At 42.9% G+C, this 24066-nt stretch overlaps 2 protein-coding genes across 3 annotated transcripts in view; one reads left to right on the forward strand and one right to left on the reverse strand.

The window, feature by feature from the left end:
* The first annotated feature begins 1648 nt into the window (after positions 1–1648).
* Positions 1649–3954, forward strand: GP6 (glycoprotein VI platelet). Of its 2 annotated transcripts, XM_023522746.1 has the most exons (3): positions 1684–1731; positions 3063–3098; positions 3202–3954. In XM_023522746.1, exons 1-3 carry the CDS (start codon positions 1698–1700, stop codon positions 3684–3686), a joined length of 555 nt encoding a protein of 184 aa, XP_023378514.1. In that variant the 5' UTR covers positions 1684–1697; the 3' UTR covers positions 3687–3954. The 2 variants fall into 2 exon arrangements, with proteins under 2 accessions (XP_023378515.1, XP_023378514.1); XM_023522747.1 differs by lacking the exon at positions 3063–3098 and having other exon boundaries at positions 1649–1731.
* Positions 3955–8986: 5032 nt separating this feature from the next.
* Positions 8987–24066, reverse strand: part of NLRP2 (NLR family pyrin domain containing 2) — a 20323-nt gene continuing 5243 nt past the window's right edge. Inside the window, exons 4-11 of the mRNA XM_023522734.1 lie at positions 23711–24059; positions 20840–21010; positions 18869–19033; positions 17119–17289; positions 16636–16806; positions 14293–14463; positions 11171–11341; positions 8987–9125 (exon numbers count right to left, since the gene is read on the reverse strand). Coding sequence (XP_023378502.1) covers positions 8987–9125; positions 11171–11341; positions 14293–14463; positions 16636–16806; positions 17119–17289; positions 18869–19033; positions 20840–21010; positions 23711–24059 — 1508 coding nt within the window. The remainder of the gene's footprint in view (positions 9126–11170; positions 11342–14292; positions 14464–16635; positions 16807–17118; positions 17290–18868; positions 19034–20839; positions 21011–23710; positions 24060–24066) is intronic.

The following is a 24066-nucleotide window of genomic DNA, read 5'->3' on the forward strand; positions in this document are numbered from 1 at the left end:
AACCAACCAACCAACCAACCAACCAACCAACCAAACCAAACCCATCCTGTCCACAATTTTATCACACGGATTTATCATACGAATGTCAGAAGTACAGTTTGAGAAAACCTGTGTGAAAACCCATGTTATCAGCAGGCCTAAAATTGTGTGAAAACTACCACCAGAAAAGGGAAATGTGTGAAAATAGTAAAAAAATGTTCAGACAGATCATGCACCAACTGAAGCCTTGGAAGGTCACTATCTGGCAATGGAAGAGAATTATAATATTAAAATAGGGGAGAGGCACCTTTCAGACACTGCATGGTGAAGATAAAAATAAAAAAGAGGGGGGAATTTAGGATTTTTTAAGAAAAAAGAAAAAATTGAGAACCTAAACCTCTCTCTATATTCCCCGCCTTCTGCAAAAAAGCCATCTATTAAAAGCCTGTTCTTCACCACTCTGACAACAGAGGGCAGCCTTGTACAAAAATCTTTGCAATAGCAATCTGTTAAACATTTGGAAATACATTAAAAGAAAAATGTGCAAATCGTCCCAAAGCACTAGCTCTTTTTATAGAAACACACAGGTAAAAATGGCTTTTATCAAACACTGCCATCAAAATAAGCCAGGAAATGAGAATCCAAAAGTTCAGAGTGCAATTGCCATGTCACCCGACCTGGTGTTTTGAGGAACCACCAGACAGTTTTCCATCGTGTTCACAGCAGCACCATGCACAGTGCCCAAAAGGTGGGTGCAACCCAAGGTCTGTCACAAGATGAGGGATAAACAAAATGTGGTCCATCCAACAACGGAACATTATGCAGTCTTAAAAAGGAAGTGCTGACACAGGCTACAGCATGGATGAACCTTGGGGACATTAAGCTTGGGGAAATAAGCCAGTCTCAAAATGACAAGTACTGTATGATTCCACTCATATGGGGTGCCTAGAGAAATTAAATTCACAGAGACACACAGTAGAAGGGTGCTTACCATGGGCTGGGGTGGAGGGGGTGAAGGAGTGAATCCTGGAGATATGGCGCTCGATGGGAGGAGTTGTCATCAGTGTCTGCAGCCTGAACTCAGGGCTCAGTGGGAGCTTGTGGGAGAGTCCAGGAAGCTACCAGTTTGGCTACCAAATTGGCACCATCACCAGGGAGCTCACTGTGACATCTGAGAGTGTGAGGAGAATTACAAATTAAAAACAAGAGCCTCAATTCTCCCTGTTGCAGATGAGGGGAGAGATGCCTCCCCTCCAATTTCTTAGATCACTTACATTTTATGTGTGTTTCACATTCTCACCAGCAGGATAGTGGGGCCCCGGCTTCCTCAAGTCCTCTCCAATACCTGTTATCACCTGTCTTGTTGATGACAGCCACCCTAGTCGGTGCAAAGCGACGCCTTATGGTGGTTTTGATTTTTACAACCCTGGTGAGTATCAGGGAGTTGATGGGAGTATCTGGAAGGTGGACAGTCCCTCAATTGGCCCACATGGTGCAACAATGGGCTGGTGACAGGAGATAAGTGAGGTTCCTTGGAGCTTGTGTGCAAGTCACTCTACAGAGGGGAAGGCTCCTGCTTGATAAGTTTCAGTTAGGAAAAGCTGGGCTGGTGGGGGAGGAGGAGCGCCTTCTTCACCCTCATCGCATCCTGTGTCTCTGCTCTAGCCCCTGACTGAGTCCTTCCCGGGTTGCAGAGCTCAGGACAGGGTGGAGGAGCCATGTCCCCATCTCTGTGTGCCCTCTTCTGTCTTGGTGAGTCCTGAGGGGTGATTCGGGAAATGCCAAGGGAAGGCAGTGGGCCATGAGACACAGAATTTTTAAAAAAAAAAATTGCATCAGCAATGAATTTGGGAGCAAGAGGTGACCTGTGAGGGCCCCTTCATTTGCTAGGTGGGACTCAGAGAGGAGGAGTATTTGTGATATGTTCGTAGCTAGGTCAGGAAATGAACACGACACTGCCTTTTTTTTTTAATGCAGACTCAGTAATATCAGGAGTAAGTTATAGATTGAATTGAATATAATTTGATTTAACTCGTACTGGCTCAAATACTCCTGCCATCTGCAATGACATGGATAGACCTGGAGGGTATTATGCTAAATGAGATAAGCCAGACAGAAGTGACAAATACCTCATGATCTTGCTTATACATTGAATCTAAAAAACGCCAAATTCACAGAAGCAGAGAGCGGAGTGGTGGTTGTCAGGGGCTGGCGGTGGGAGAATAGGGAGATGGTGGCCAAAGGTGCAAGCTCCCAGTTACAAGATGAGTGAGTCCTGGGGCCATCATGCACAGCATACTGATTATAGCTAATAATATGGTATTAGATACTTGAAAGTTGCTAAGAGAGTAGATCATAAATATTCTCACCACAAAAAGGAAATGATAAGTATGTGACCTGATGCAGGCATCAACTAATGCTTAGGTGATAATCATATTGCAATAGATACATATATCAAATCACCATATTGCACACCTTACACTTACACAATGTTGTATGTCAATTACATCTCAAGAAAGCTGGAGAGAAAATAAAGACCCCCATCTGGCACACAGTCCCCTTCTGAAAGTAGAGATACTTCTCTATCTAGTTGTCAAAAGTGTGTGCATGGGGGAGAGGTCCTGGGAGGAGTTGGTGGGGGACAAGGAGTCACTGTTGGCTTTTAAAAAAAATCGAGGTAAAACAGTATACTTAACAGGAAATGTACCATTAACGATATTCATAGTGTGGTGCGATCACTCACTCTCTTTAGTTCCAAGACATCTTTTTTTCCCTCCAAGAGGAAACCCCACACCCATTATACTCACCCCTTGACCCACCCCCACCCCACCCCGTGAATCGACTTTCTGTCTCTGGACAGATTTTACTCTTCAGGGACATTTCATATGGGTGGAATCTTACAGTGGTGGCCTTTTATGGTTGGCTTCCTTTACTTCAATTTTGTGCATGTGTATCTGTGAAAACACAGTGATGAGGAAAGAAAGCTAAATGCATGCACATGTCTTATCACCTCGCCCACCCAGCCTCAGGAAGCGCGGGTTCAGACATGGTGCCAGCCTTCTGTCCTTTTCTTCTGTCCTCAGGGCTGTGTCTGGGGTGGCTGACACGAGCTCATAACAGTGAGTTGGGCACCCCCTCGGGCTCAGTCATTAAAGGGCGGGAGGGGTGCCAGCAGAAGGCGCTGTCAGAGGCTCACCTGTGCTCCTCCTGCCTCCGTCCCAGGCCCACTCCCCAAGCCCTCCCTCCAGGCCCTGCCTCACTCTCTTGTGCCCCTGGAGAAGCCAGTGACCATCCTCTGCCAGGGCCCCCCGGGCGTGGACTTGTACCGTTTGGAGAGACTGAGATCTGGGAAGTACGAGAACCAGGCTGTCCTCTTCATCCCAGCCATGAAACAGAGTTTTGCAGGACGCTACCGGTGCTCGTATCAAAACGGGTCCCGCTGGTCTCCCCCAAGTGACCAGCTGGAGCTGGTGGCTACTGGTAATGGGACAGGAGGGGGTGGGGTGCGGCTGGATGGGCGGCCTCAGTGCTATAGAGTCCTCAGTTCTAGGCTCAAAGAGGATGAAAATGGGGATAATGATGACAGTAAATGGCTGGGAGGGTGGGGCTGGGGGAGGTCAAAGGGGGCTCTGGCCTGGAGTGTTAAATTTAGGGGAGGTTCCCCAAAAACTCCTCCGCCATCAAGGATAACTAACATGGTGAGGTAACATCTGTTGACAAAAGTCAAAATCGATGCAAAAGCATCCACAATGAACAAAATATCACAATGTAAAGACAATTCTAAAATGCCGTTGCAAGATGTAGCCACGCTTGACACAAAAGGAAAATCGTGCACGCCTTTATCCACGTGCTAATACACTTATTTTTTGGTGGAATAAAATGTCCTCAGCTTATGCTTTTCTTTCTAATGCATTTTTAAGTGGTCATTTTACAATGTAGATTTCGAAAAATATCATTGAGTTTGCTTCCACAAAAGCCAGGAGAGTAAAATGATAAGAAATCCTGTTTTTTTTTTTCTTGGTATAAATAAAAGATTTAAACTTAAAATAATGTTGTGAGTTTTAATTATACTTTAACACTTTTGAATATTTTTTCGACTATGTGGAAAAAATTTACCATAAAAAGTACATAGGAGGGTTTGGAGCCTTTGCCTCAAGCTTTAACATAGCTCCACCAGGCACAATTGGATTTTGTTTGTGTCTAAAATCTTGATTTTTTTTTTCACTGTGAATGTGTTTGCATTAATTTTGATTTAAAATTGCATTAAAATAGTATTTATCTTGATTACTTAGGTTTTTTTATGTGTCCCTTTAAATTTTTACCCAAGGAGAGTACCTTGCTTGCCTCACACTGATCCCTGACCCATGGTCAGTGGTCCACCAGGCCTTGTATCTGCTTTGCATATTGACCCAAACGCTCTCTTCTCACCAAGTATTTGTCACCACCCTATCTAACATTGCACCCTGAATTAAATGGCACTATCTGGTGTGCCACACATTTGCTTATTTATCTTAGTGATTGTCTATTTCTTCCCAATGAGAATTTTATTTCCTAGAACAGAAGAGTTGCTAAGGGAAAAAATAATTGTTGAATGAATGAGCCACGATTATCAGGCAGGTTTTTTTTGTGGTGAGCCCTGTGTGCCAGGTGTGGTCCATGCTCCATGACAATAATAATACCAAATTATATAGTAGTGCAAGTTCATTTTGGGGAGCAGAGAACCTGGAACCAAACCTCGTGATTGCAGATTTCAGCTTCTGCCTCATATTATCTTTTGACCTCAGACAAGTTATTTAGCGTTGTGTGCCTTAATTCCACTGATAAAATAGGGATATTCGTAGTAATGAAATCATAGGTTTTTGAGAAGATGAACTGATATATGTCATGAATATGGAACAGCATCTGGAAGCTGGCGCTTTAATGCGAGTTTACAATGAATGTAACCGTTGTTCACTGTAACACAAGCTTATAATGCAAGCTTAAGCTATTTTGTTACTACCATCATATTTTGAGTGTTTGCTATGCATTAGGTACTCTGCAAAATGCTTAATACATATTGCTTCATTCAAGCATTCCCGTTTTATAGTAGAGAACATTGAAGCACAGAATTAGGGACAATTTCTCTCCAGGATCACACAGCCTCTAAGCAGCAGAACCAGGATCTAAGCCTGGGCACTATGCTATGACCTTAGTCATGCATCCTTAACCACTTTGTGAGCTGGTGGCAGGGAGAGTGGCTTCTCCAGGATGGATACAGCTGGAAAGTTCCCAGGTCTTGGGGAGCTGAGGGGACCTTCCCACCCCTTAGCCAAGATGTTGGCCATGGTCTTTAACACAAGAGTCCCCTCTCTCCCAGGAGTTTTTGACAAGCCTTCGCTCTCAGCGCAGCCCGGCCCCGTGGTGTCCCCAGGAGGGGTCGTGACTCTGCAGTGTCGGAGCAAATATGGTTTTGACCAATTTGCTCTGTACAAGAAGGGGGACACTGGGCCCTTCAAGGGATCTGAGAGGTGGTACCAGGCCAATTTTCCCATCATCTCGGCGATGCCCACCCACAGTGGGACCTACCAATGCTACAGCTTTTCCAGTATATCCCCGTACCTGTGGTCGGCCCCTAGCGACCCCCTGGAGCTCATGGTCACAGGTAAGGGGGTGCAGACCAAAGCTTTTGTCCTCAATATGCGGCATCTTCTTCTTTACACATACACACGTGTGAGAATAACATGTATATATAGTAATTTGCAGAGCAAACAGTCTTAAGTCAAAGATATGTCCATCACATGTATGATCGTTACTTTGGTAAGTGCAGTGTTGTTGGAACAGAGAAGGGGAGATGTCTCTGAGCAATCACTGTGATGTGACTCTTGGGGCAGAGTGCAAACCAACTAGGTGGGTGGAATAGGTGGGGTGGGCTGCAGGTGGATGGGGTTGTGTGAACAAACACCTTGTGATAGGATGAAGGCTGGCATGCCCAGCATGGCGGGAAGGCTGCGGGAGGTGAGGAGGGGCTGTGCTTTGTTCTTTAGGTACCCCCTTCCCTCACATGGCGTACCTGCCCCCCCAAGCTTATCCTGCTGTTCCTGTCCCCTCCTCTTCTTCCTGGGACCCAACATCTCCCAGGAACAAAGTAGGGGTACAGGTCACAGAGATCTAGAAAAAGAGCAGAATTGAGGTTCAAAAAGCAGAGACAGGGCTTGTCCTTATGAATTAGCCCTAGCACGTGCTAGGGGTGCCTTTCAAATGCCACTTAACACACATGGCAGTTCAGTGATATAAGCTTTATCTTCATTTTCCAGGTGAGGAATCTGAGTGGAGAAATGTATTTTTTTTTTTTTTGCTCAGAACCAACAGCTAACAGAGCACAGAATTCTCTCCTTTTCTGATTTCTCAGGGACCTCTGTGACCCCCAACCAATTATCCACAGAAACACCTTTCTCTGTAACAGGTAAGTCCTGGGGGATTCACCTTTGAATGTCTGGTGTCTGGGGTCCAGGGTACACGGACCCTTTCTTTTCTTTCTCCTCTTTGTCCAAATTTCTCAATTTAACTCACTTGTCTCTTTCTCAAGTTCGCTTTATTTAAAAAATCCCTTATTTCTGCCCATAAAGAAGGTGGGTATAATAAGTAGATAGATTTTACTATGCTGCCCCACACCCCCACTTCTATTCAGCCTCAGGGGGTTGGTTTATAATATCTCATGTGTAGAATAATATCTGAGTAGCTTATAAAATTATAGGTTTCTGGACTCCATGTCTGAGCCTCCGATTCCATTGCTGTCATCCTCAAATATTAGCGGGCCTGAGTGTAACCTGGACGGTTTATAAAAGGCAGATTTCTGGACCCCCCAGAGTTTCTGATTCAGAGGTGTGGGGTGGGGTCCAATAATTTTCATTTCTAGCAAGTTCCTAGGTGATACTGGTGCTTCTGGTCTGGGGAATGCCACTCTGAGGACTGTCACTTTAAATTTTGTGTGAACCACAGTGCTCCTCCATTTTCAAAGGCACCTTAGCTGATTCTGGTGAATCAATCAGATGACAGCCTGTGCCTTTGGAAATACTGTGCTAGGCTTTGGCTTCTCTGACATTTCCTGGGTCTTAGCGTCGACCCAAATTCCAAGGAACCAGAAGCATGTTGAAAAGACCCAGACTGAGTGTGCCAACACCTGAGGATGAGGGCAGTATGGGGGCTGATGGTAAAGGAGGCACAGCAGGCAGGTGGGCGTGCTCCTGTGTGTGTTTTTGATTGGAATTTTTGAATTTTTTGAGATCTGGATTTATGAGAAATTGCACAGATGATATGAAATGACCCCATGTGCCCTTTGCCTGGGTTTCCCCAGTCGCCACATGCTATTTTAGTTTAATTTTCATATCGACCTACAAGCATACAAGTGATGTAATTATTTTCAGTAGACGGATGGGAAATCTGGCTCTTGGATGGTTAAATTCTTACCAGAGGCTCTGCATTTAATAAGTGGTGGATCTGGGATTCAAACCTCGACAGCCTGATTCTATAGGTCATGTTCTTCTTATGGCCACAGAACCCTAACTCTCAAATGTATGTGTTGAGGGTTGAGGCAGGAACGGGTAGGAGGGGATGGTCCCAGCGCTTCACTCTTACCCTTTTTGATCCCCAGAGCCTTCTAGAAATATCACCATCTTTCCAAAGGGATCAGGCTCTCCAACTGGTGAGTAAGTGGTCCTCTGTGGGCCTTCTCCCTTCCCGCACCCATGTCTTCACCTGAAGCTGATGGCCTTCCCCATACGGAAGCCACAGCTCTGTGATCCTGGGCCCTGGTGTGCAAAGTTGTAAGGAGAGGGGAACTGTTAGTACATGGAGTTCAGAACTGGGCAATAAGACTAGGTGGGAAGGTGGAGATATTCTAGAGAAATTCTCTCTTCCCCCACCCCTTATAACAATCTTCTCTTCCATGGTTAGCCAAATAACCAGGTGGTGTCTGTGTGTGGGGAGGGGAGTATGGAAGAGGATATACTTAGGGAATTGGGCTTATCTAGCTCCGACCCTGGCAAAGAGGGAAGGGACCCTTTAGGAAGGAGACTGGAAGCCTAGCTAGCAGAGAATGATGGGATCTCAGAGGAGAGACCTGGCTGTAAAAAACCCAAGACGTGGCTTGGAGTGGGTCCTGGAGCAGGGCTCCTTCACTCGCTTCTGTCTCTTCATTCCCCAGGTCTTGCTGGCTGGCAGTACTCAAGGGGCAATCTTGTCCGCATATGCCTGGGGGCTGCAGTCCTAATACTCTTGGCGGGTCTCCTGGCGGAGGACTGGCATAGCCGAAAGAAGCCCCTACTGCATCGGGTTGGAGGCATCCACAGGCCACTCCCAACCCACCCGAAGACCCAGAAATCACACAGTTGTCAGGACAGGGGGCGACCAGACAGTCCTAACCTTGAGGCCACTGTTAGAACTCCAAGGCTTGATGGTATTTAAGAGGCAAGTCATGGGAGTGGGGAGGGGACTTAGAGTGTGTGTAGAGTGTGAGAGCAAGAGGACAGAGGCTATGGCTATGAAAAAGGAGGGCCAGGAGTGTCTCTTCTCGGGGCTCCAATAAGGAGCTATTGGGTCAATGTCCATTTGGCTTTCTGTCCAAGGACGCCCTGTTTGGGACAGAGGGAATCCAGTGGACGCCGAAGCCTCCTCACTGGTGTCTTGCACATTGGGGATCTTAAAGCACCCTCACCGGATATCATACTGACCTCTTTCTGCTACCTTCTCTAATATGGGTTCCAGACTGACCTTGACGTATGGTCAGAATCCATTAATAAATGCAACCTCCTTCATGAATGCTTCCACTTTTATTTCTCTTGACATGCTCGTGATATAGACACTTCATCCATAACAACATTGAGTGACTTGTGCATGTTTATGTAAGCCAGAGACACAACCAAATATCACCTGGCTCAGTAGCTAAGGTCACTGAGAGGTTTCACAGGAAGTTCATCATTTTAAAGATCCATCCATGGCTTGACTGGAGAATGAGTGACTCCAGGGGGATTCAGAAAATAAAGTCATGAGAAGAAGGTCTTTTATTTTTTGGGTCTTGATTATCTCTCTCAATAGTCAGATGTGGGTTGCTTTCTTTGATTTCTTCTAGAAGCCTCTGGAGTTGAGCATCAGATTTATCTATTTTCAACCTGGTAGTATGATGGGGGATAAAAAAAGATTTCTTGTTGCTTCAAGGAGATTCACTTCAAACCCCCAAGTACCTGTAAGTATCTCTCATACTTTAGGGATTTGCAGAGTAGAGGCCACCTTTGCTTATTATTCTACGCTGCCAAATAGAGTTCCATATCACTTTGATAGGGAAAAAGAGATGATATCACATTAACATTGTAATGGTATAAAGCCGTAGTGTAGCTTTGGATGGTAAGAGACCGAATTGATGGATGTGACATAGCTATAATACCTACCTACTCTGTAAGTCACTTTGATAACTTCTACTAGGTGGACCCTAGTAGTATGAGACATCCACACTTAAACCAAGTCAGCCAGACAAGCTTTTTATCCACCCTGGCTACGTGATACTAGCTAAAAACTGCTTATTTACTGTATAATGGATAGCAATCTCATTTCTAGGGTTCGGCTCTTGGTAACCATACTCAGCCATGCATATATGGAAATGGGAAGAGGGAGAAGGGAAGGCAAAATTAAAGCACAAATATGTATTAAAAATAAGAGACCAATGATATTAGCTGCCATGTTTCTCGTTGGCACTGTAGTCCTGCTAGTGTATTAATTATTGTTTTGTTGTTCAAGATTCATGATACATCCATGTGCCAAACTTTTGGTTATAGGATGAATACGTTCTGAGGATCTAATGCACAGCATGGTGACTATAGGTAACAATACCCTATTGTACACTTGAAATTTGCTAAGAGAGTAGTTCTCATGAGTTCTTACCACACACCAAAAAAGGTAACCATGTGGGGTGATGAATATATTAATTGGTTTGATTGTAGTGATGACTTAATGTGTAGATATATCAAAACATCACACTGTAAACCTTAAATATATATAATTTTCATTTATCAATTATACCTCGATAAAGCTAGGAAAAAAAAAAAAAAACCAAAGAGTCCAACCTACCCGTACAATCTTAAACTAGCTTGAGTAGATATCTTGTCAGCCATTGAAATAACTTTGGCTAGAATAAGGGCCAACTAGCTTCAAAATATTTTAAACATGACCCTCCAGAGTTAAATGTAATTGTGTTTATGCATGATTGTTAGAGGTTGGTCATGGTCCATTGCCAAAGAACAAAATAATTCCCACAGAAGATCTGTGTCTAGCCAAAAGTGTTGAAGAAATGAAAAACAGGTGTGAAGAACCACACAGAAGATCTAAACATGTTGCTCTAAGAATGAGGTGTGATGTTAGGGTTCTTTGGCTGTGAGCAAGAGAAAGTGACTCCAGTTAATGTAGAAGGGCTTATCAGAAGGATGTGGGGTAGCTAATAGAATCAAAGGACTAAGCACCAAATCTTGAAAGTGCAGGGCTGGGGCATCTGTGTCTTTCTAGAATCTACGGTTCAGAAACAAGGTTCCCCCTTGAATCACTCATTTCGAGATTCAAAGGCCCAGGAAAGAATGTCTGACTGGTCTAAGAAAACAGCTCCAATGTTGTCTTTGTGAGGATTTGACATCTTGTTCTGAGTTTTATGGTTCTTTGTTGCCACGTTAGCAAGTAAACAACAGAACTCAATGACAGCTGGCTCTGAGAAGCCAGTGAATGATGGCCTGTTGGTGATAGTGTTTACAATCACAGACTATTCTCATTAGACAGTGGACTTACTCCAGAGAACATGCTTCTAAGGTTGACATTGACCCTCTGGACCTCTGTAGCCAATACAGCTTTAAAACAAACTCTTTGCAAAAGCACCATATGAGAGCTGCAATTTGATTCTCTAACGAGACAGTGGTTGGCCACCCTAACTCTCTCTCACTCAGATGAGCCCTAAATCCAGCTTCTTGGTTTCAGATTGAGTTTTAGTCTCACCTTTTGGCTCATCTTACCCGCCAAAGCAACAGAAGGAATAGACCTTAGAGTTATCTGGTGAGCAAACATCAATGGACAAAAACTGAATGTTCACAATAGATGCCTACAAAAAATTCCTATACTTTGTACTCCCCCAAAGCCTATGATCACAGAAAAAACACTGTATGGCATGGAAAGATGATACCTGAGTGTCTGGAGTGGGCAGCTTTGACGTTTCAGCGCATCACACAGCATCTTTACTCCACTATACCCCAAGGAATTCTGGCCCAGGTCAAGAGTGATCAGGTTCTGGTTGCTGCTAAGGGCAGATGAGAGGTCGGCACAACTCAAAGGGGTGATGGCACATCCCCATAACCTATGGGCAAAACACAAAAGTTCATTATGTACAACCAGTGCTTACTAGTACCATCCTATACACTAGGCACACTGCGGGGTGTTGGGAATCCAACAATGTCTCTCCTTTAGAGTACATCTGGTAATGGGAAACAGCAAGGAATGCAGTGTGCCCTATACGAGTCAGGGTTATGAAGGGCAAGGGGTATAGGGAACAGCTAGGGGTGCTAGCTATAATGCTTGAGGAAGATCTGAAGGGGTAAAGAGAATGAGCGTAGAGATATCTGGAGTAGAAGCTCCCAAGGCAGAATAATAGCTTGTACAAAGGCCCTGGGGTTGCATATGGTTAGCATGTAAAACAATATCAAGGCAGCCAGCTTGAGAGTGAGCCAGGGGGCCTGCAGGAGATGAGGTCATGGATAAGAGGGGCCAGCTCACATAAAGCCCTTAGGCCATTGTAAATTTAGAATTTTACTCGGAATGAAACGGGCGACAACCGATCAGAAGTGTGGCAAGAGTTACACCTTCAAAGTTAGTCCTACTGCTTGGTTGAAAAACTGTAGGGGAAAAAAGAAGGCAGAATACAGACTAATTTGAAGGTACTAGAGCAACCCACATGTTATTAGGATGCGTGTGGAGTAGAGAACAGATTCTAGATATCTTGAAGGGGTAGCAGGATTTCAAAAAAGGATTGGACTTGATATTTGAAATGAAAAAGGAATAAAATATGATGCATGATGGATTTTGTTCTGAGTAAATAAAATAATCTTTTTAGGTAAGAGAATAAGTCAGGCATTTAAGTTTACTCTAGGACTTAGAAGAGTCTAAACATAATATTAAACATTACTTCCTGGCATATGGTTAAATAATGCATATGCATGTTTCATTATTATAATCATCTTTTCTGATGGATATGACTACTTCCTAGAACATGTAACTGAGATCATATTGCCAGAAGTCACAGCTGACCGGATGAAGCACCGCCACCCTTTTCTATGCCAGCAGTGCATGTGATTGAAAGGCTGTCATCACCATTGGCATCACTGCTCTTGCATACCAGGTACATACCAGGTACATACCAGGAATGATACATACCAGGTACATACCAGGAATGATACATAACAGGTACATACCAGGAATGATACATAACAGATACATACCAGGAATGATAGCCACCGGTGGTTCCCCACCATAGCGTTAGCTAACATCTCCTTCTCGATACACAATTATCAGTGTTTTGTGGTGGAAACATTGATTTTCTTCTTTCTCATGGCGGAATAGTATTCCTCCCTTACTCCCTTCTCCCTCTTCCTTTATCTCGCCCTCTCTCTACTACATCTTCTTTAGCCATTCATCTGTTGACAGACACTTGGGTTATTTATACACTTTGGCTACTATGAATAATGCTGCAATAATCATTAGGGTGCAGATATCTCTTTGAGATCTTGCTTTCATTTCTTTGAGATAAATACCCAGAAGAGGGATTCCTGGGTCATAAGGCAGTCCTATTTTTAATTTTAAAGGAATTTCTATACTGTTTTCCATAGAGGCTGCACCAATTTGCAATCCCACCAACAGTGCATGAGGATTCCCTTTTCTCCACATCCTCACCAGTACTTGTTATTTGTTGGTTTTCGATGATGGCCATTTTGACAGGAGTGAGGTGATATCTCATTGTGGTTTAATTTGCAATTCCCTGATAATGACTGATGTTGAGCATCTTTTCATGTACCTGTTGGCCATTTGTCTGTCCTCTTTAGAAAAACATCAATTCAGGTCCTCTGCCCACTTTCTTATAGGGCTTCTCCTTCTCCCCCTTCCCTTCCTCCTCCCCATTTTTCTTCTTTGCTATTGAGTTCTATAAATTCTTTATATATTTTGGATATTAGCCTCTTATCAGATATATGATTTGAAATATTTCCTCCCATTCTGTAGGTTGCCTTTTTATTTTGGTAATTGTTTTCTCTATTATAAGAAGCTTTTTAGTTTGACAAAGTCTCACTGGTTTATTTTTGCTTTTATTGCCTATGCTTTTGTCATCCCATCCAAAAAAATCATTTCCAGAGCCAATGCCAAGGAGCTTTTTTCTTATGTTTTCTTCTAAGAGTTTTATGGTTTCAGGTCTTATGTTCAAGTCTCTAACCCACTTTGAATTTATTTTTGTGTATAGCGTATGGGTCCAATTTCATCTTTTGCATGCGTTTATCCAGTTTTACCAACATTATTTATTAAAGAGACTATCTTTTCCTCATTGAGTATTCTTGGTGCCCTTGTCAAAGATGAGATGAACATACATGTGGGGGTATGTTCACAACTCACCACAGACATCTGGGCTCTTTACTCTGTCCCATTGACCTGTGCATCTGTTTTTAAGCCAGTACGATACTGTTTCAATCATTATAGTTTGAACAGCAATATAGTTTGAAATCAGGAAGTGTGATGCCTCCAGCTTTGTTCTTTGTCAGAGTTGCTTTGTCTATTTGACATCTTTTGCAGTTCTTTATGAATTTTGGGATTTAAATTTTTTTTTGGTGTGCGTGAAAAATACTATCCTATTGGATTTTTAAAAAATACATGGGTGGCTCCATAGTGTAGTGGTTAGCATGTCTGCTTTGCATGCAGAAGGTCCTGGGTTTGTGCCCCAGGTGGAGCCATGGACCATACCCTGGGTGTGCCAGGCCCCGGGTGCTCCAGGCCCCAGGTGCACGCCTCAAGCACGTGGGAGGGAACACCCCGCCTTCAGAGATCCAGTTCTTAAGGGGAAACGGCAACATCCATGAGTCAGGAGTGGAAGTGGGAGGTATCACGCTTCCTAATTTCAAACTATATTGCTGTTCAAACTATAATGGTTAAAGAGGGGGAAAAAATACATGATTGAATTTATTTCAGTCTTTTGTATTAGAGCTGTGAGGGAAACTTGCTACACTGAGATTTTGTTTCAAATACAGATTAAATTTAAAAATCACAACTCACCACAGACATCTTAGGTTACACAGCGGTGTTTTCAAGGACTCGCACAGAAACTTCAGTCCAGTAATTCCGATGTGATTTAGCCCCAGGTCCAGGTGTGTAAGGTTTGAATTTTGTTGGAGAAGCACTGAGAGATTAACGCAGCCATCACTAGTTATGTTGCAGTAGTACAGCCTACAAATTATTCACACGAAGAAAAAAAAGTATTAGTTCTCAATGGTGTGATCCATCCAAACCATGATCGTTGACCTCAAGTCATAGGTTTCAGACAAACTTAGAGACAATGGACACATGGAAATGAAATCATGGGGTGGCGTGGCAGACAGAATAATGTCCTTCTTGTCCCCACCAAAGATGTCTGCATCTTACCTTCTGGTCTCTGTAAATATGTAATATTCCATGAAAATGGGACTTCACAGACATGATTGAGTTAAAGATCTTGAGATGGGGAGACTACCCAGTGGGCTCAATGTAATCACAAGGACTTCTTATAAGAAGGAGCCAATAGTTGAAACCAGCAGGGAGAGATGGGATGAGAGAGACAGAGGGAAATTTGAAGATACTATGTACTGGCTTTGAAGGTGGAAGAAGGGGCCACAAGCTGAGGGACACAGGTGCTTCTAGACACTGGAAAAGATAAGGATATGGATTCTCCCCTGGAGCCTCCAGAAGGAACATAGTCCTGCTAACACCTTGACTTTAGCCTCGTGAGCACTCCACCCACCATTGCTGGCTTTGAAGATGGAAGGAGAAGACCACGGACCTAGAAATGCAATGGCTTTTAGAAGAAGGACACAGGGACCTCAGAGTTATAACCACAAAGAACCAAATTCTGTCAACAACCTGGATGAGCAAATAAATGGATTTCTTCCTAGAATGTCCAGAAAGAGACACAGCCCCACTGACACTTGGGTTTTATCTCTGTGAGATGTGTATTGGACCTAAGGAACTATAAAATTGTGTTACGCCAATGAAGTTGTGATAATTTGTTACAGCAGCAGTAAGATACCAGCAGAGCTGCCTTTTGATTTTAATAAACTCTAAATGACTATACAGACCTTGGCTTCCACAGAGACTCCCTGTGGTATGGCCAGATCCCAGGGAATAATGGCCATGTGATATATCCAGGGACGTGGGACCACAGGCAGCTTTAGTGTCTTTGTTCCCCAGCAAGGGGCCATAGGGCCTGGAGGGACAATAGGGGTGGACGACATATTTGAGGCTGACCTACGTGCACCGAGAGAGACCAATATGGCCTGGTAATTTATAAATTTATAAGAACTTCCGTAACTGTGGGGTAACAAAGGAAGCCCCAAGCAAATTAAGCTTTGAACACTTAGCAAAATAGGGAGGTGAGTATGGATTACAAAAAAAAAAAACCAAAAAAACAAACAAACAAACAAAAAAACAGTTGAGCTTTAGGAAGAAAAAAGTTTATCTGTGTTTTCTGAGATTCATACCTTCTACAGGGAGGCAAAGTTGATGAGGTTTAATGTCTAAGCTTCTGTTTTCTTGTCTGCAAACTGGGAGAAATGAGGAATTGTTTCATGAGGCTGAAAGATTCAATGGAACAAAATCTGGCCAGCATAATGTCTGGCACATAGTAGGTGCTTAACAAGTGTTGACCATCACTATTTTATTTTTCCTTTGCCTTGGATGGAAGCAACTTTTAACATAATTTGATTTGAAGAAAGGGCTAGTGGCTGAGTAGCATCTTATCCTCTATGGAACTTTATATTGTTATAGGGTTTGGGGGCTTAGATAGCTAGGGAAAAAATCCTTTCCTTCTCCCTCTCTAACTGTGAACTAAATATTGCATGAAATTTGAAGTGCATGCATATTTATCAGAGACTGGGTGCCTTAAGGTACAGCTGAAATTAAACCTAGTTTATAGGAAAAGTTGACAGTTACTAACTTTTGGTGGTGGTTTTGTAGACAGCAAGAACACCAGCCATATTAACGATGATGAGAATCTCTGAATAGAAACAGTGCAGCCCCAAGTCCTGCCTAAAAATTTGTCCTATGATTTCAGCATTTACAGGTGGGTTATATTAAGCTTATTGGCAAATAACATCATCTACACCCAACCACAGGTAGAGTTTATGTTATAAAGTTCCAAGAACACACACACAAAATCAAACCTGGAAATAAGCTATATTCTCCAAATTCATATAGAATATTAACACCACTTGTAACTTTTCTCTCTTACTCTCTCCCCAGGTATCACCAGATCTAACCATCAGCATTATATTTGGGGTATTCAGAGAAATTATTAAGTGCTTGCAGCTGTCCTACGGAATCCTGTATATGCACACACACACATGTGCACAGCCAACAGGGACTTACACCAGGGTCTGTAGCTGACATTCGGGGTAACTCAAGCCCTCGCACAGCAGTTTCACCCCATGATTCCCGAGAGCATTCTTGGCCAAGCACAGGTGTGTCAGCCTCTGGTTGACAATCAAAGCAGAAGAGAGCTCCTTGCAATAGGCTCCTGTAAGATCACAGTCTTCCAATCTGCAAAAGCACCACACCCATGGCAAGATGGTGAGAACATCTCCACAGCCCAACTTCCCTGGCTGTCTCCAGATGCTCGAGTCCTCAGCTTCAGCCTGTCTAGTTAAACCGCTCCCTCCCTCAATCATGTGCTGGTAAAACAGGAATGAGAGAAGGATGAGACGCATGGGACCAAAAACAGCAACCAGGTGTCTCCATCAGTAGGAAGTTCCATAAGGGCTGTCCAGCAAATATGAGTGTCACCATGGCTCCCCTCTATGTGGCCCCAGACCTAAAATGAAGACACTCCACGGGAAGACAGGAGAGACTTACAACAGCCTCTGCAGAAAGCACTTTGGGTGTCTCAAGGTCATGTACAGCAACTTGGCGCCCTCATCCAGGAGCTCATTTGCCATGAGGTTCAAACATATGAGGGACTGGTTCATTTCGAGGGAGGAGGACAAATCAGCCCACTGCTGAGTGGTGGCAGAACAGGACACCAACCTGCAGGGGAAACGGGAACAAGTCCTTGAGACCCAAATGCCAGTGGCTGTCTCCAGTTTCCTCCCTCACTCCCCTCCACGTGTTACACCCTGGAGCACAGTTGTCAAAGGGTGGTCCCTGAACCAGCAGCGTCACCATCCTTAGAAATGCCAACCCTCAGAAACCCTGCATGTACAGTCCAGTGACCTATGTTTTAAGGTGCCCTGCAATCACCTGGAAGGTATGTTAAAATAAATTCTTGGGCCATATACCCAGAATCTGACTGAGAAGATCTGGGTGAAACCCAAGGATTTGGATTTTAACAAGTCCCCAGGTGAACTTGCTGTTGCCTTTGGTCTTGAAACCACATGTTGAAAACTAGTTGTTTAGAAATCCAGCCAATCAAGCATATCATGCAACAATGGCAGCTACATCCCACCCCTGGAGATGGATATTCTCATTATGGGCAAGTGAAATTTCATTGGAACATTATGTGTATCATCGTAGCCACTGGAGTGAGAGGTTTCTAAAAAATTCTGGTTCTTCCATTTACTATGTATGAATATGTGGTCAAGTTACCTGAATTTCTGAAACCTCATTTCCATCTTTAAGCTGGCAATAAGTCATACCCTCATGTTGAGTGTGTAAAATTGATAATTCACATGAAATTCACAAGTGAAATATATGCCACAGAGCTAAAATCCACAAAAATTCAGCTAAAACACTTTCTTCTCTTAGAGTCTCCACTATAATAGAGGAACCACAGGGAACTGGAACACAAAGTAGAATGTTAACTGCTTCCAATAAAATAAGCCAAACTTATATGGCATCGTGTCTCCTTCCATTTTGGGTATTCATTTATTCATTGAGAAACAAATTAGTGACTCAAATCTCTAAATGACACAATGTATTTTCCTGGTGAATCCTGGTCAGTGATGAATTCATATATGCTTGGATGTGGTTGCACTCAGTTCCCAAGTCCTCGTGAGATGTGCATCATTCCATGCTACTGATGGCGAGCAGACTTAAATAGCTCAAGATCATGTCAGTAGAGGAAGAGCCACAAGTTGAGACTAATAGGTCACCTATTGAGACTAATAGTGTACCTATTACTACTTGAATGTGGCCATGTGATCAATGAAACCCGATGATGAGTTATAATTGTCACCGGAGCAACCACATGGAGAACTTCCCAAGGGGACTCTCTCAAACCAGGGGACGGCCAGGGAAGGGAAACCTGGTTTTCCTGAAGTTTCCCCTCTGGGAAAGATGAGGCCAGCAGCTGATATCATGAATCATGATGTAGGAGAAACAGGAACCATAGACAAATGATCCCTGATTGAGGATGATATCCTGTTTCTGGGAATTTCTTGGACTCAGGGCTGTTATGTACAGTTGTCTAGATTGTTCATTGATCAACAGAAGTGGAAACTAAACTTCAGCCCATTTTCTATTCTGAAACATGTGCCCTAAGTGGTATTGTTTCCAATCAGAATAAGTGATTCCCCCCACCCCTGCCTCTAATTTACACAGAATTTCTGGATAGGTGTGTAGCAGTTATGTTTGTTTGCTGAGAGTTCTTAGCAATGGCGAGACATACCTGAGATACTTCAGATTACATTTTGGGTGCCTCAAGACCTCACACAATGAGGGAAGCATATTGTTTTGGTCGTTTCCTTGAAGAGTCAGGTGTGTTAGGGTCTTGTGACCACGAAAAATGATGCAGAACTTCTGGTAAGCGTCAGCTGGAGAAATGTTTTTGAGGCTAGGACAAATAAAACGAAGGTGAGATCTTGAGTTCCCATACCTATGCTGCATATACATAGTAACATAGGGCTGCAGCATGTTTAAATGTTAGAAACTATTTTTCATATATTTTGCCTTTATTGAGGTATTATTGACAAATAAAAATTGCATATATTTAAGGTGCACAACTTAATGTTTTGATACACATGTACCTGATGAGGTCATTGCCACAATCAAGCTAATGAGCATAGCTATCACCTCTTATAGTTATCATTTCCTGTTTTGTGTGTGTGTGTGTGTGTGTGGTGAGAATGTTTAAGATAAATTTTCTTAGCAAGTTTCAAGTGTACAATGCAGTAGTGTTAACTGCCATCGGATTGCTGTTCATTAGGTCTCCAGAACTTATTCATCTTGCATGTCTGAAACTCTGTACCCCTTGACTAACAACTCATTTTAGAAACTATTAGAAGTTCCAGTTTCTTTAGTCATCTCAGATTTCTGCCAAAGAGAAGTCAATCATAAGCTATCACTCCAGACAAAAGATGTTCTATGGCTTTTTGAAAAAGATAAGGAAGGATAATATCTCTTTTCCCTGATGTGGTAGCAACAGGCACTTCACAAGCACTGTGTCCTGCTGAATACTTTGACTTCAAGAAACGTTCTTGTGTTAGAATCAGGATCACATGGCTGACGTAACCCTCATTGGGCCAGGGCTGTTATTTCTCTACACTGAGAAAGAAAAATACCAGAGGGGACACCTGTGGCTTGAAAAGGTCTTCTTGATATCAAAGCTCCCTTAGCTGGCTATGTCGTGTTTATTCCCCTTCCCCAAGTCCCCTCCATGCCTTCCCCCACACACCGCATGCCTAAATTTAACAAATTTAAGCTTGCAGACTTTCCCAGCACACTAGCTACACAAAAATGAAACTTAGGTCCAGAAAGGCTCTGAAACAATGTCTTACATGGATAAAGGCATGCTCTGTTCTGAATACAAGTATTTAAATTACATAATTACCTTTTCCAGCCTCATCCTTTCTTTCTAACTTTATTCAACTACATATATTTTTTGATCATATTCAGCTCAAGTGAATTTGAATGCTCAGGCCTGTTTCAGCACCTTGATACCATGTCTCTATATCAGTGGTTCTCAGTCAGGGTTGATATTGTACCCCGCTGGGGACACTTGGCAACTTTGGGTGTATGGGTATTGTTGGCATCTGGAAAGCAGAGGCCGGGAATGCTGCTAAACATCCTACAGTGCACAGGACAGCGTCCCCACTGCCAAAAGGAAACATCCAGCCTAAGCGTCAGCGGAGGCTGAGAAACATTGCTCTACACACAGCACTATTGTCACAATGGGACTAAGACTGCTCCCAGGATCTTCAGGTTTCTCTCCATGTTCCGTGGACATCCAAACCACAATTCACATTGTATTAAAATTACTTAATAAAAAAAGTAGAATGGTGGTTGTTGGTGGCTGTGGTGAAGGGGTTGTGGGAGTTAGTGTTTAATGCGGATGGAGTTTCAGAATGGGAAAATGAAAAAGTCCTGGAGATGGACAGTGGGGATGGTCACACAGCAGTGTGAATGTGCTCAATGCCACAGAACAGCACTCTCAGCGATGATGAAGAAGGCGTTTTACGTTACGTATATTTCACTGCAATAAAAATTTGGAAAAATTATATGATTCTCTCAGTAGACAAATTTAAGGACTGGATCCACTCAATTCCTGTGTCTTGAGTACCTAGTTGGGGTCTGGGGCGAGAATTCAAATATTGTTCTGATAAGCTTGGGGGTTTTAATCTTGGAGTTGGCTTCTACTTACACCACTTTCTGGAGATTATGGGTAGCAGAGGCTATTTTTTCATAAAGAATCCTCACTGATGAGGTACTGAGGAAGCTTTGACTGATGTCTAGAAACATCAGATTCTTGTTTGAGCCAAACATGGAACAAAGGTCCACCCAGAAAGGAAGCATGTGTTGGTCATTTTTGGACCTACAGGGAAGAGACAAGGGAAGGAATTTACTAAACACTGCTGGAGAGAAAACTAAGATTTGTACATTCTTGTGAAGGTATTTAGGATTGTTCTGGGCATACACCCTTAATAAAAAGTTGGATGACTGAATCATTTAGCTTCACTATCAGATAACTCATTGCCTACAACATATCACTGGAGAAAGACCTTCATAAGCTTCTTGCACAGCATCTGTTAGAATGTTAGAATAAGTCAAAATTATTACCGTATCTTTGATAGAAGATTGAGGGTGATGTACATATCAATAGAGGATATTAGACTCTATGATCATATGTCCATATACACAATATACTCAAGCTAATTTACAACTATATTTGCTGACCTAAAATGATGTCTATAAAAACTTGAGAAAATAGTCTTTAAGTGGTTACATATTCATCATAATACACAGACTTCTCAAGGTATGTTTATTTTGCTCTGGTGGTTACTTCCTGGTGGTAGGATTTGTGTGAGTGATGTGGTTTCCTTATCTTTTTCAATATTGCTTAACTTTTCTATTTACATAGGGGAACTTTGTAATCATAAAAAAAATTTTGATTTTTAGGAAAATGATGAGGGCACTTGAAACCATGATGTGTCCAAAAGTTAAAATATTTTTAGTAACCGACAAGGGGATAGATACCATGAAAGCTAAGAAATAGTCTACTATCTGAAGGTTTTCATGGAGAAAAAACAAAGGTAAAAATGTGCAAAGAATAAAAGATATTATTAAATATAATAGAGAACAAAATGTAATATACTATTCTGAAGTAGTAGGTATGGTGTCTGGAGATAATGGAGGAGAAATGAAGAGTCTTTGAAGGCAAAAGCTTCATTAGTAGACTTGACTGAACAGCAATACTACGCAGAGTAGACATTTATGATTTAATGTAGGAAAATAAAAGAGAAATCATACAGAACTTAGATTTTCTCAGCTCTAGTGCCCCTGGCTGTTTTATGACTAGGTTATACCATTAGTTTTACTAGTGGTGCCTGCCTTGAAAGACACATCCAACATAAATGGCCTTATTATAAATCTTTAGGCAACAGGAGGAAAAGTTGGTTTCTGCATAGAATTTGTGACTTTTCAAAGAGTATGATTAATATGTTCTGGGGGAAAAAATTAAAAGACTGTGTAGGATTTAGTGTCAGCAGCTATCTTATCAAGATAAAATAATTAAGCCAATAAGTAGAGTACCCCCTCCTTATGACCCTGCTATGGAAAGAAGTGATTTAATCAGAAAACATCTGGTGATTTAACACTACCTTGGGAGTTACAGACCAGCAGTACTCTGGGCCTGCTGTGATGGATAGGGGAAGTGGCAAAAAGCATATGAAAGAAACTTTCACGAAAACTTGAGTTTGCATTACAGACCAGAATTATAATCAAATCTAAAGACATTCAGTTCCTTCTGCTTCTTCTCAGACCATGCAACCAAACCAAGATTAATTAATCACCATTCAACACCAAGGTTAAAAAGAAACAAGGAGAAAAATAGAGATTATTTTGATTTGGGATCTTAGATGGGGTGGGGGGAGGGGGAGAGAGAGAGAGAGAGAGAGAGAGAGAGAGAGAGAGAGAGAGAGAGAGAGAGAGAGACTGATTAGTTATTGGTGAAATTTCTTTTCCATTCAAAGCATCTCTTAAATAATCCTTCTGCATTTAGATGAGAGAAGGAAAAAATTCAGGATATGGATGAAGGGATAAGGTCTGTAGCCTGCAGGTTATCCATAAGGTAGAGAAATATTCACACCAAGCTATGGCTGATCTTAATGTTTCCTGGAGCTAACTCCAGTTCATGACTCTTTACTGAATGATGAAGAAATATGAGAAAATGTTAAGGAACTCTGTAAAACAGACATCTCCACCTGGAAAGAAACAAAATCATTTTATTTTTGCCCAATAAATATGCATGAAGATTTCAAGGAGTGAGAAAGAAGTGAGTTGGTAAGATGTTGATGTGATGTCGGTATGATGGGGGACATGATCCGTCACCATGAAGTAGCAATTTTGGACTGCAGCCACATGCCTTTGTAAGTCAATATATGTGAGTTCTAATGCCAATCAAGCACACTTTTCTGAGGCCAGTATCTCTATCTCATCGTGGAATATTACATGTTTTCAGTAGCTGCCAGGTTAGAAACCGTATTTGGAAACTCTATAATGAGCTCAGTTGATGTTACTTGAGTATAATTCAAGAATGCCAGATTCAGAACTGACTGGGGCCATCTTATTGTCTGTCAGTGAGGTGCCCATGAAGAGAACCTCCCTGATAACTAACGGGTGAAGTGTAGCTTTCAGAAACATTGTTGATTCAGCTTCCAAGGACAGATCTTTAATGCTTTTCCAGCAGTCCTGCCCAAAACGAGATGGTCCCTCCATACATCCCTTGAAGTCTACGCCACCCATAGGCAGACTCCAGCAGGCTGAGCCACTTGCAAAAATTGCTCAGCTAAAGTAAAAAGCACACATGACCCAAACAAAGTCTGGTTCTGAAGCCCCCATTCTACATCAGAAATCGTGTCTCCTCCCTCGAACGGTGAGCCAGCAGGAAGAAATTCAGGCAAGAAGAAAATATTAACCTTAAGTCAAGGGGACAGAAGACTGTCCCCTTCTCAGTGGAGCATGGGGTGGGGCTGAAGCTGGGAGAATCCGTAGGGCGAGAAGTGACAGTTCTTACCTCTCCACCGGAGTGTCTGATTCCAATGCCGTGTCACTCTCCAGGAATATCCCCTTTTCTACCTGCAGCAAGATCTTCTGCAAGTTCTGACAGTGCCTGAGGCAGAAGGACGAGTGCACGAGGTCCATTCTAGTCTTCACGCGCAGGGACACCTCCGTGACGTGGTCCATGGCGTCCCTCACGAGCAGCTCCTCCTGAGACTCGTGGAGACAGCGCATCACCTCGCTCAGGTCCATCGTCCAGAAGGGCTCGGACTTCAATAGCTCCTGTGCCACGCCGGTTGTCACCCGGCAGCCGAACGTGGTTTCCAACTCCCCGGCCATCCTCTCGTTCGCGAGGCCGAATAAAAAGCGGGC

The sequence above is a fragment of the Pteropus vampyrus genome, unplaced genomic scaffold (genome assembly GCF_000151845.1).
Source record: "Pteropus vampyrus isolate Shadow unplaced genomic scaffold, Pvam_2.0 Scaffold357, whole genome shotgun sequence".
NCBI classification, from domain to species: Eukaryota; Metazoa; Chordata; class Mammalia; order Chiroptera; family Pteropodidae; genus Pteropus; species Pteropus vampyrus.